The sequence below is a fragment of the Pelodiscus sinensis genome, chromosome 9 (assembly GCF_052426305.1).
Source record: "Pelodiscus sinensis isolate ZL-2025 chromosome 9, ASM5242630v1, whole genome shotgun sequence".
NCBI classification, from domain to species: domain Eukaryota; kingdom Metazoa; phylum Chordata; order Testudines; family Trionychidae; genus Pelodiscus; species Pelodiscus sinensis.
Window position 1 is genome coordinate 31,312,549 of NC_143060.1, and position 13,360 is coordinate 31,325,908.

General features: G+C 38.9%; 1 protein-coding gene across 4 annotated transcripts in view; it reads left to right on the forward strand.

Moving 5' to 3' along the window:
• PRKACB (protein kinase cAMP-activated catalytic subunit beta) overlaps positions 1-13,360 on the forward strand; it is a 129,547-nt gene that overhangs the window by 109,286 nt on the left and 6,901 nt on the right. For all 4 annotated transcript variants that reach the window (XM_006120295.5, XM_089780483.1, XM_006120294.5 and 1 more), the window contains exons 7-9: positions 1,775-1,870; positions 4,616-4,738; positions 10,193-10,357. In XM_006120295.5, the coding sequence (XP_006120357.1) occupies positions 1,775-1,870; positions 4,616-4,738; positions 10,193-10,357 (384 nt within the window). The remainder of the gene's footprint in view (positions 1-1,774; positions 1,871-4,615; positions 4,739-10,192; positions 10,358-13,360) is intronic.

Here is a 13,360-nt window from a genome sequence, read left to right on the forward strand (position 1 = left end):
TGTATTGAATAGTACATACCGTCTGAGAAAATGTCACATTATATCAGACACATTACATATACAGAAATTATATCAGAAATTACTATATTCTGAAAAGACCTCCTTTATTCTATTATGTAATATTACACTGATGGTGTCAAAATAATACGTATAATCCTTATTCAGTTGCACCATAAAAATCTCACAGATTTTCAAGGAGTTACTGATTTCTTGACCAACTTTTTTTTCTGATCCAGTTGTCCAGTTATTCATAGAATCTACAGAAGTTGTGACATAAGAACAGCCGTACTGGGTCAGACCAAAGGTCCATCTAACCTAGTAGCCTGTCTGCCGACAGTGGCCAGTGCCAGGTGCCCTGGAGGGGGTGGACCGAAGACAGTGACCAAGCAATTTGTCTCGTGCCATCCATCTCCAGCCTCTGACAAAACAGAGGCCAGGGACACCATTCCTACCCCCTGGCTAATAGCCTTTTATGGACCTAACCTCCGTGAATTTATCTAGCTTCTCTTTAAACTCTGCTATAATTCTATCCTTCACAGCCTCCTCTCGCAAGGAGCTCCACAGGTTGACTATGCGCTGTGTGAAGAAGAACTTTCGCTTATTAGTTTTAAACCTGCTACCCATTAATTTCATTTGGTGTCCTCTAGTCTTTATATTATGGGAACTAATGAATGACTTTTCTTTATTCATCCTCTCCACACCACTCATGATTTTATATACCTCTGTCATATCCCCCCTCAGTCTCTTCTTTTCCAAACTGGAAAGTCCCAGTCTCTTTAGCCTCTCTTCATATAGGACCTGTTCTAAACTCCTGATCATTTTAGCTGCCCTTTTCTGAGCCCTTTCCAAGGCCAACATATCTTTTTTTGAGGTGAGGAGACCACATCTGTACACAGTACTCAAGATATGGGCATACCATAGTTCTATACAGGGGCAGTAAGATATTCTGTGTCTTATTTTCTATCCCTTTCGTAATAATTCCTAACATTCTATTTGCCTTTTTGACTGCCGCAGCACAGTTTGTGGACGTTTTCAGAGAACTATCCACGATAACTCCAAGATCTCTTTCCTGATTTGTCGTAGCCACATTATCCCCCATCATGCTATATGTATAGTTGGGGTTATTTTTTCCAACATGCATTACTTTACACTTATCCACATTAAACTTCATTTGCCATTTTGTTGCCCAATCACTCAGTTTTGTGAGATCTTTTTGAAGTTCTTCACAGTCTGCTTCTGTCTTGACTATCTTGAACAGTTTAGTATCATCCGCAAACTTTACTACCTCACTGCTTGCCCCTTTCTCTAGATCATTTATGAATAAATTGAATAGGATTGGTGATCCATTATCAATAATCACATTTTTCAACATTTTAGCTATATTTAATTAAAAAACTGAAATATCAATAAGGGACTTTTAATATAAATATAGCTCAACTGTAAGATTAATACTCCATGCGTTAGCTCTCATTGCTTTGCATTTTTAATGCTGTAGCTTGTAGTAAGGGTGGAGTACCTGCCATGTCTTTCCTTTTTTTTTTAAATAATTTTTTTCATAAGTTTTGTCTGAATTAGAGGATCAGAACAACTGGTTAAACAAAGATGAAGTCTTATGTATTATTCAATATGGTGTACTGCTTATGTATGAAATTTATGTATTATTCAATATGGTGTACTGCTTATGTTGATGAAAACACTTTTGAAAGCATTCTTCAAATTGATTTTTTTAAATTACATTTGTGACTAATTTTAAGTACTTTCCTTTGTACTACAGGTCACAGACTTTGGGTTTGCAAAAAGAGTAAAAGGAAGAACTTGGACATTATGTGGAACTCCAGAATACTTGGCTCCTGAAATAATTCTCAGCAAGGTATTTCAATATATATAATATTGCTTAAGAACAAGCACTGTCTTGTTGTTCAAGCCTAATATTTTATCCAGTTTAGAATTCCTTATTTAATGATGAACATCTGAGTCAGCTGCGGTAGCTAGGCACTTGTGAAAATCAGTCCATGAACTGCCAGTACTTAGTAAAGTACACAAAATGCAATCAAATATGTTAGAGATTATTAAAAATATTCCAGATTATCTCATATAACACACTCTTAACGTAGCCTTGGAAAATTCTATTCTCACGTTTGCAAGTAACTTTTTGGGAGGCAGAAATCAAATTATTATTATTAAGTATTTTCTCACATTACCGTTTTTCATAAGAGTATGCCAGTTTTGCCTGCTCTGGTATATTTTCTTGTTTTAATGAACTAGTAAACAATTCCAGAAAATAACCAGACCTGCATACTGGATAAACAGTAGGAATTTGGGAATCACCCCACTCGGGGAGTATTTCAACCTGTAAGTATTGTGCATTAAATCTTTTTCTAAAAGTCTTTTTAAATAACAATAAAAAAGTCAAATGTAATATTTAATTTAACAAAAGTATCTGAATGGAGAAGGAATTATTATAATTAATACTTGGCTTTTATGTAAAATTTTTCATCAATAGTTTTCAAGGTGCTTTACAAAGGAAGGCAAGTATCATTACCCCTGTTGAACATATGCCTCCTTATTACACAAACATTTTATCTATTGTCCGTAAAATTAATTGAAAATAATTGTAACTTTCCAAGGCCTTAGTGCTGAAATGGTTCTCCTGCAACTTTTGATGTTAATAATAGTACCTAGCCATTTTATCTTAATAAACTTAACATGTAAAGCAGCACAAGAAGAAGCTGCATTCCTTCCCCTCTCACTTCACTTCATCATATTGATATTAATTTTTTCAGGGAAGATATTGAAGCTTGAGCTCAGGTCCTGGTAAGATCTCAGAAAAAAAGCATATAGTTAAGTGTACTGTTTGCAAATGTATTTTTAATTTAAGTAATAGTAATGTATATGTAAGGGGACTGTTAGCCCCTTACTTAAACTCTGTGGGAGTTTTTTGGCTTGCCAGCTCCCAGTATCAAAAGGGGAAGGGTCCATGAGACTGACAGACCCCAGAGACAATGGAAAGCAGCCAACACTCCAGCTCAGCCTGATTGACAAGTTGGACAGGCCAGTGAGAAAAGCAACCAGGACCCGTCCTCCCTGTGAGCTGGGATTGTTCAGGGTCTCTCTGAGCAAGGAGAGAGCTGAGAGGCTGCTAAGAGGAGTAAAAGCTGTGCTGAGGGGCAGTTTTTGCAGCAGCAGAGCCAGACACACACAACTCAAGCAGTGCAGACCCTGTATTGAGCAGCAGACTGGCAGTGCTCAGAGAGCCAAAAGGAACAGAGAAGCAATGCAAGGAGCTAGAGACTGGCCCAAGCAGCACAGCCTGCAGCTGGATGTGGTGAGCAGCTGGGACCTGCAAAGTGTGGGGAGAGGCTCTGGACTGGGAGAGGGGTCTGGCCACTTAGAGCTTGAGGCTATGTGGTCACTGCCAGAGCAAGCGTGTCCAGCCCGCAGCCCCCCCCCCCCCCCCCTCCCCCCCCCTGCAGCACATCCAGGGCCTCTAAGGAAGAGACTGTGGACTGTCCTTACACTCTGCAGGCTGCTGTTTTGATGTCCCTGTGCTACAGAGCAGGGCTGTGTGTTCTTATTTAACCATTCTCATTTTTTCTTATTCTTTTCTCTTTAATCAGTTGATGTTTAATAAATTGTATTTGCTTTGACCCTTAGGAAGTGATCACTGGGCCAAGAGGGCCTGCAGTGTAAAGAGAGCACCTCGGAGTGGGGACACCCTAACTCCTGCCCCTAGTGACTACAGGGTTGGGGATTAAGCCCCAGGAGACCTGGGCCCAGCCTTGTTGGGGTTTCGAGGGCTCTGCTACTCAGGAGAGTGGAGGGGGAGCCCTCAGGATCAGGGAAGCCATGGGGTAAAGGAAGTGGGAGCGGGGACTCAGATCCTTTCGCTGGTCCATTTCACTGGGGTGGTATAGAAGCCAGGAAAGTTCCCCACAATAGTGGGACCATTCCCCCACTACATATATTTTCAGAGTAAACAGCTTTTTTTTTTAACCGTTTCAAATAAATGTAAGTTTAGTTCAGTTAATAGATGAATCAGAAGCAGTTACATAACTAAATACTTTTAACTGGTTCCTATTAAAAGCTTTGAGAGATTTCATTTTAACTTAATTAGTTTTAAGATACTGAAATGGTATGAAGAATGAAACAGTGTGTACTTTACTAGCAGCATGATTGTACTGAATGAAATGTCTTTTAATTGACTGTGAAGCTAAGTTTCATATGATGAGGTTGCTTTCAAATAAAGACCTGGGCCCCATTATTTCATTTCTGTGGGAAGGTTGCTGTGTGGTTGTTATCTATGCTTTCTTCTGATTGGGTAGGTTGTTATATTTGTGTAGAGTCCCATTAGTTTCACATAGGCTCTGCTCAAGCACAGGAATCTGTGCAAGAATTTGAAAACCTGAACAGTGAACTAAATCTTATACTGCATCATCCATTTGTGTTTTAAGTCTACTACAAATTGTAAATCAGGAGGTAGCCCATTCATTTTGAATGATTCTGTGTTTTAATGTTTTATACTAATACTATATATTTTGTATTTATAAGTGCATAGGAACTGTTAAATCTTATGAACTATTATAACAACAGTAATATTTTCCCTCTTTTATCTCAGGGTTACAACAAAGCAGTGGACTGGTGGGCATTAGGAGTGTTAATCTATGAAATGGCTGCTGGATATCCTCCATTCTTTGCAGATCAACCAATTCAGATTTATGAAAAGATAGTTTCTGGAAAGGTATACAAAAGGAGTCTTTTCTTAAAAAAAAAAATCTTTGTATCATTGTCTCTGAGGTGCTGTTCCTATACCCTGATTGTCTGCTGAGTAGATATACAATGAACTGATTTATTAGAGGTTGATCCATTTAGATAGATCATTAGAAATGTCCATATCATGTACTTTTGTATCCATGGACATTCTTAATGCAATAATAAAGTGAATTATTTTTCAATCTCTAGAATATTGCTGTCTTTAAAGTTTAAAAAAGAGATTGTTGGATTCCCACATCCCATATTTTATGTTTTCCTGGTTAAAAGAAAACACTGAAGTAATCCAATAATTATTTGTCACAGATCCACAGGATTTATGATACCCCAAGCTTTGAATAGTCTCTAGGAGGCACCCCTTCAGTGTGCCAAACATGAAAAAGGTCTCTCTCTTCCTGGACAGAGTAGGCCATGCAGCTCATGGCCTCCTTTAGACTGAACTTCTGGGGCTCCAGTACTTTTATTTCATATAATGAATTGTGCTGAGCAAATCCAGCTGAGAGAGACTTCTGGTAGAGACTTGGGCACTCTTCAGGGACTCATGAGCCTCACTAAACATTGGCAATATCACTCAGTGTTGTCAAAACAGTGGGGTTTATTTATCAACACAGCAATGAGAATCCGAATCCGTAGGTTATCACAGAAAAACCATAGCCCAATCTAGTTAACCCAGAGCCCAGCCAAGATGTAAGAAGCCCCATTGTTCAAGTTCTGTCTCTCTCGCAGATCTGGTAAGACAGCTTACTTCCCTCCAGCTCTGTAAATATCTACACTAAAATGCAGCTCCTACTGATGAAATTCATGCACCACAAAGACTTAATAACTCCACCTCTGTGAGAGGTGTAGCCCTTAAGTCAACAAAGTTAAGTCAACATGGTGTTAGTGTGGGCACTGCATTGCTTACATCGACTGTCGTTGCCTTTCAGAAAACTTCCTGCAGTCTTCTTTATATGCAGTGTGCCTCAGCTGGCACATTACCAGGATCCATATCTTATGTCAGTTTAATCAGTGTACAACCACCACAGTAATTGTAGTGTAGACTTGCCCTCAGTATGAGAGTATGTGAAAATGTGTCCCAACTCCCTCAAGAAGGAAAAATAAATGCTCTAAGATTTAAACCAGTTAAAGACGAGTCTTTTATTGTACTGAGGCATTATAGCTCCAACTGTGGCAAAGAAATGATAATCTCATATCTGGAATAGGAAACCAATTAGAAATTTGGAACAGGGAGACAAGTCCAAGAAGAAAAGTGAGAGAGAAGATATTATACAAGCAATGGACTCATAAATGGGAAAGATGTCCCATGCAGACATTAAAGAGAACCAGTTTGTCATTCAATCAGTGGTATTCCAATATTCCTGATAGACTGCAATGAAATAGTGTTAAAAGGACAGTGGAGATGAGATACATTTTTCTCCGTTTATGGGGAATGCTCCAAAATTAATCTTTGGAGAAAAGAAATAATATAAAATAATCTTAAATATGAGGCTTCATATAATTAAGCCAATGTGCATCAGTGCAGCATACTGACACCTTTTTTTCCATTTAACTTCATGTGTGAGAAACAAAGTAAAAATGAAGAACTATGAGATGATAAATTCTTAGCAGTTTTACTGCACTGATCACTTGCTGACAGGAATTATCTATTAGGAAGGAAAAGGAGAACAACTGAATAGTTTGTGGGAAGTAGCAACGTGTGGGGCAGGACAAAAAAGAGAGAACTAGAAGAGGATGGCCTATTAAACTGGTAGGCATTGACCTGTACACTATATCATTTCAGTCAGAGACCTCATCAGATCTATTACTATAAATAGAGTTAACTGGTTCACCACTACTTGCACAAAAGATCTTGGGGAAAGCACAGGGGGGTGTTGGTCATTCAGATATAGGCATTCTTCTTTCCAAGTCAGTATGGAGCCTATGTTGTAGCATAGAATATTGCTTCTTAGGAGTCTTATCTTTTGAATGAAATACAAAACTGAGGACACTTGTGAGCACTAAATTTCCTATTGCTCTTCCTGTAAAAATAGGCTATTAATTTATTTGGTTACATTTTCCCCATGGCTGTGTCCAGACTCAAGGGTTTTTTCGAAAAAAGTAGCCTTTTTTCGAAAAAACTTCACCTGCATCTAGACTACAGCCACGTTCTTTCGAAATTAAATCGAAAGAACGCGGCTTTTCTTTCGACGGCGGAAAACCTCATTTCACGAGGAAGAACGCCTTTTTTCGAAAGTGCTCAAGGCATTCTTGAATGCAAACAGGGCTTTTTCGAAAGAGAGCATCCAGACTGCCTGGGTGCTTTCTTTCGAAAAAGCGGCTTGCTTTTTCGAAAGAACTGCTTGCAGCCTAGATGCTCTTTTTCAAAAGAGGCTTTTTTGAAAGTTTCTAACAAATGTTAGAAAAACTCTTCACTGAAAGTTTCTTTAAACTATCTATTCATGTTGGTAAGATTTTCAGTCATTATTACCACTAAATTTTCTCTAGTTTTATCATTTTATATTTTTACTGTCTCTGGGAAGGAAATATGGCTTACTGGGTGGGGAGCTGCATTTTGAACCCAAGAGTATCGGGTTAGTTCTCAGCTCAGACACAGATTTCTTATGTCACCTCAGGCAAGGCATTTTACCTATTCTCTTCCTCAGTTCCCCACCATTAAAATGGGATTAATGTTTACCTGCCTCTCAGAGTGTTTTGGGAATAATATTAATTAATAAATGTAAAAACAGTGAGGAGTGTTGGTCTTTACAGTGCCTTCTTGTTTTTGCTGAAACAGACTAACACAACTACCTCTCTGAAATTAATCATTAGAAACCACTCAGATGCTTCACTAATGAAAGCCATATGCATGCCTAGACACACACATCGAAAGAGCATACCAGGCTATCAGATCTGATGATTTTTCCACATCTCTTCACAGAATAAATAGTTCTGCATTTTGCATTTAACTCTCAAGTTAGTTATTTAAGGACATTTCATAGCTACAGACATACCACGGTCCTAGGGTTGCCAGATGGTTTAACAAAAAATACCTCCAACCGCCCCCCCCCCAAAAAAAGGGAAAAAATTCTGTGGGGGGGGAAAGGGGGGAGACCAAAGTTATTAAGCAAAAAAAAGGGGGGGGGATGGGAAGACCAAAGTTGTTAAGCAAAAATTGCACTACTCCTTCCAGTTTGGGACCACACACTAACCTCCAATGCACCCACCCCTCCCTCTGAGCCAGGCCCCCCTAAAGCCCCCCCATCCCAGTGCACTCATCCTCTCCCAAGCCAGGCATCCCCAGTGCTGGGAGTGTCCTGCCCTAATCAAATCCTCTTGGCAGAGCCAGGCACGGCGGAACAATCTGACTTTTAAAGTGGCTGCTCCTGCCTCAGCTCACATTGTAGAGAGAGGGAGGCATCATGTGGCCAGCTCCCAGGACTCTGCTCAAAGGGCCACATGGACCAGAGCAGCGTGCGCTCCTCTCCCACCCCAGCCTGGTGCACCCCCAGCGTGGCACCCAGCAAGTGCCCCTTCGCTCCCCCCTTCACTACGCCTCTGCCGCGCTCCCCTTCCCCCGCCAGACGCGGCAGAAGAAAATTGTCCCCGCCGGGCTTCCGTCTGAGGGAAACAGGAAATACCCCAGACATTTTTTTTTAACTGGACAGAGCCTGCAAATACCAGACTGTCTGGGTGAAAACCGGACACCTGGCAACCCTACACGGGCCAACTAGAAAATTCTGAAAGTGTGAACATGGCAAGAGAGAATTCTTTTCAGTTTCAGATTCTGCATTAGATTTTCTGATAGTGCTTCTTGGATATATAAGGCCTTGTGAAACTATATAATGAAACCTGTATTCAGCAAAGCTATGCTAAATTGATCAGACTGAAGTTTAGGGAGCTGATACAGGGCATACCATGCATTCAAAGTTACACAGAAAACAACTTCATTTGTAAACTTACACATTATACTGCACTTTCTGTACATTGCATCACTTGTTTGGTTTTTTGGGTTGGATTGGTTACTTTGTACGAACCCCTCCAGCTGTTCTTGTACTATCCACACTTGACCTACTTTTTACCTCATCTCTACGTCCTTAATATATTTTGTCCATTGGTCTCCTGTCCATAGTAAATGGTTTCCAGGGTGTTCTTCCTCTTATCTTGCTGGCTCAGACATTCTGTCTTTTAACCTACTGATCGATTTACTTATCTTGTTTAGCACAAATATTCCGTTTTCAGTCTGATGATCTTTTTACCTCTTGAATTCTATCTTCCAAGAAATGAGGCTTCCATTCAGGTGTTGATGACTCTTGCCAGTCCAGGCCTCAGCTATAGTTGTATACATTTAGCTTACCCTTTCTCAGGCGGTCTACACTGACAATTAAAAGACAAAACTATTTGTTAAGAGGTGCCAACTCTTCTGCGACACCCTGTTCCCCATAACCCCAAAAGACAAGTTTTGCCTCATCAAATTCCAGTGTGAACAGCGCATAGTTGACAGGAGCACTTTCCTGCCTGCAATCCAAATGCCAGTCATTAAGGATGAAAGTATGTTATCGGCAAAAACAGGGACCACTCTGTGCAATTCTAGTGGCACAGGTGTGTCAACATGGCCAAGCTGCGTAGTAGTTTTATAAGGGGGAATAAAATCCTGTAAGTTTTAAACCTGTTATAGATAAACTTTTTGTTATACTAAGGAGTTTATAGCTCCATCTGTGGCAATGTGAGTTTTAGTCGTTTCATCATTATCTCATGGTTTTTGTTTTTATTTTGTAGGAGGTTTTTTTAAAAAATTGTTTCCCTGTTAATTTTCATAGATCTTATATATTTGGTCCTCGTTTCTATAATTATGCTTTTCCAGATCAGAATTAAAATTGCTGTCCTACTTTTCAGCATCATTTTTCAACTTTTTATTTATCTGATTTGACCAGAATAAGTGGGTACATACAAACTTTCATATGTCTAAGTCAGGTGAGTATCTCCTCTTTACTGGAAACATCAGTTATAGTCTCAAAAATTGGAGGTAAAAAACTGAGGCTAGCTTTAAATTTGGTTTTAAAAATTATTGGATGAAAGAGGACTTGTACGTGTTGGAGGAACATCAGTTAGTAAAAACGAAATTAGCTTTTTACAAAACCACCACTGTATGGTAAAAATTCCACATAAATAAATAATCCAAAGACAGACAAGACCTAGAAATTTCAGCTCAAGAATTTCAATTTTGACAAAGTATGTACCATTGAAAAATACCCCTTGAAATCAAAATGCATAAACAACCTTAACTCCATGTGTCTCCGTGTACTACGACTGAGGTGTATAATTTAATTGGAAGTGTAGAATGATGCCACAGTTTTAATTTCATGAGCATTGTTCTCTTTACTTCATAAAAGGGAAGAAAAAATCAAATTTAATCTATATTCTGTTAATTTATGTGTGTGTTTTTTAGGTACGGTTCCCATCACACTTCAGTTCAGACTTGAAGGATCTACTAAGAAATTTACTTCAGGTAGACTTGACCAAACGATATGGAAATCTAAAGAATGGTGTAAATGACATAAAAAACCACAAGTGGTTTGCTACTACAGATTGGATTGCTATTTATCAAAGAAAGGTAAGACTCTTTCTCATCTAAATAATTAAAATGTTATGTATTTCTGATTTCAAGCAGCAAAATCAGAGCTGGGTATTTCAAATTATATTATGAATGGAAAAGTTAGCAAATTTGACACGCCAAATTCAGATACTCTGAGAAAAGTGTGATATTCCTTAGGATCCTGAAGAATGCATTAAATTAGCAAGAATAGGTATACTTATCCTGGACTTCTTGTGGACTTCCCTGCTGCTGTAATGCAGTTCATGCTCTACTCTAATTTCTTTCTTGACCATCTTCAAAATGAGCTGCTTCTTGCCTCCATAACTTTCTATTTAATCTTTACTGTATAATAGCTGCTGAAATTGTCCCTCCCACAAGAAATCTGTTCTTTGCCTACTTGTTCTCAGAAACCAGCCTGTTTCTCAGCATGGAGATATAGTACTTTGGACTTCATCCAGGGATTTCTCTCCAGTCTTTGCTGTTATGGACCTTTCTTCTGCTGCCTTCCTCTGAGGCAGAGGACAGAACTCAGCAGCAGGCAGAGGTGGATCTCGTTAATCTTATATACATAGAATTTTTTCTTTTTAAATCTTCAGCTGTTTTTCTAGCACTAGTGCAGCTCCATTAGTGGTATCAATGGTGGGAGCCTTCCTAGTGGTTGGATGCATAGCTGGATTTAAATACTACGTTACTCCTAGGCACAGACTGCAGCTGACCTTCATGTTTTCCATAAAAAAATGAAACTTTTAACCCACTTTTAACTTTTAGGTGCCCCTAGACATGTCCTACTGCGACTAATCGGAAATCAGCCCTGGTTGGATGTCAGCATTTTTATTATAATTTTTCTAGATCAGTTCAGTTTCTGGACAGGCCAGAAAATGCTGGCAACAAACCTATGCTAGGGCTCCCACTATTGCTCCCATTGCTGGAATTGTATCAGAATGAGACCGTAACAAAATTCTTATCATAGGTGCAGCAGCTAAGAAGGCTGGCTGAAAGGGAAGGGTCAATTCCTGATGCTGGGAGTGAAGTGGGGTGAGACTTACTGCAGGACCTGAGTCCCAGCAGCTCCGAGAGTCTGCGGTCCTCTGTGTGGTAGCGCCACTTTTGTAGCATTACTAAGAACTTGGAAATTAGCCAGTTCACTGATGGTTTCTGAGATTAAACGTGTGTGTGTGTGTGTGTGTGTGTGTGTGTGTGTGTGTGTGTTTAGTTTTAAGGACATGATAACATTTTAAAATTTCATTGGTTTTCTCAAAATTTTGAGAGGGGAAATAATTTATTCAAGTTGAGACATTTATCATAAATGAGTTTTTACGTCAAGTGACACACTTGAGTGAATATTAGTATCTTACGCAAATGTTATGAGGTGTGAATGTTCTGCTATAATAATTTTTTTAAAATCATTTAAAGGCCAAACCTAAAATCTAACAATAGCTTATAAAAAGAAACTGGTTGTTTGGTTACACAAATGACAGAACAGTAGTTATTGTAATCACTAATGTGAAGACAGGGTACTATTAACACATCTTGCATTCTTTGTGTTAAGTGGAGACATTTTAAGAAAAGAGTTAGCATTACAGAATTGTAATACTCTTGTCTGTTTTTAAATGCTTATTTAGAACATAGTTCATAAGTAATGGGGGTTCTGCTGGGGTGTGTTTTTGAATTTTTTCTTACAGTAGTACATAAAATATTAAAATATATGTTAGTCTTACCCTCACAGAAGTAAGAAATATCCAAAAATAAATTAGTGGCACAACTATTATTACTTTATATTACCATTTGGAAAATTTAATTAAGAATGGTTTTGAAATTATTAATTATTGGAAATAAATACTGCTATTAGACAAAAACAATAATAGTACAGTACAATATTATTGTTATTGAAATCTAGAGATCGACTATTGTGTTTAACACCATTTTTTCACAGTAACTGTCCTCACCAGTGCTTTTTTACAATAGAGGCACTTGCCAAAATTGGACCTATTCTGCATTAGGGATGTAAAATCCCATTGAATTGGTTAACTGGTTAAACCTTAATGGGGTGAGGCTTAGCAGTTAACTGGTTAACCAGTCATATCCATATTCTGCATAATGAAAACAAAGTTTCTTAGCAACTAAAATGGTATGACTAGTACTTTTGTGTTACACTTGTTCATAATACAGTTATTTAATATTTCAGATAAGAGTTGATCCTCTTTCTTTTTATGCACACACAGGTATTTATTAAAACAATGCCTGGTAACATGGCTTTAGTTAAGGCTGAGCAGTACAGGAAACCGTTGCCATTCATTGCTGCATCTATCGCGAATACTGGGGGCTGCAGCTCCCCAACTCACCACAACTGTCAGGAGCTTCAGGGAACTCACCGCTTCTCCCAGGCCAGGACAGGAGACCGTGAATAGTGATTCCATGAATCATGAGGATCTTCTGTATTTCCATTACATATCCCTGTTCTCATGTGAGCCCACCTGCAGAGATTCCCTTAAGTAGAGATCTGAGAATGATATTGGAGAAAAATAACCCTATGTTGCATGGGCACGTAAACATGTCAGGTTTGGTTATTTCAAATAGCTTAATATCCCAGTTCTATATAACCTAATAGTCTGCTTGTTGTCAGAGAATAATTTGGGAGGAAAGAGAAGAGTATGGTAATAGGAACATATGGCTGCGTAGGTTAAGTATATACATAAGCTTTTGTGCACTCACTTTTTCCTTCTTGCCTTGAGATCAGATGTTCTCTCACTGTACGTTCGTATAAGGCCAAGTGCAATGAGGCTTGTTCTTCTTAGGGGTTTCTAGCTTTACAAATATTAGAGACTAGTACTGTGGTCCAGACATGCATATATCTACATCAAAGGTGGTGGTAGAGTGGGAAAAAAAGCCGTTTTTGCATAGCTGCTATTTCTATCCCTCCCAGCACAGGTGTGGCGCAGGATATTGGAGCTTTCCTATGCTGTACTAGATGTAAACATAAATTAATTTCCACCCTTCCCAGTATAGAATGCACTCACTGTC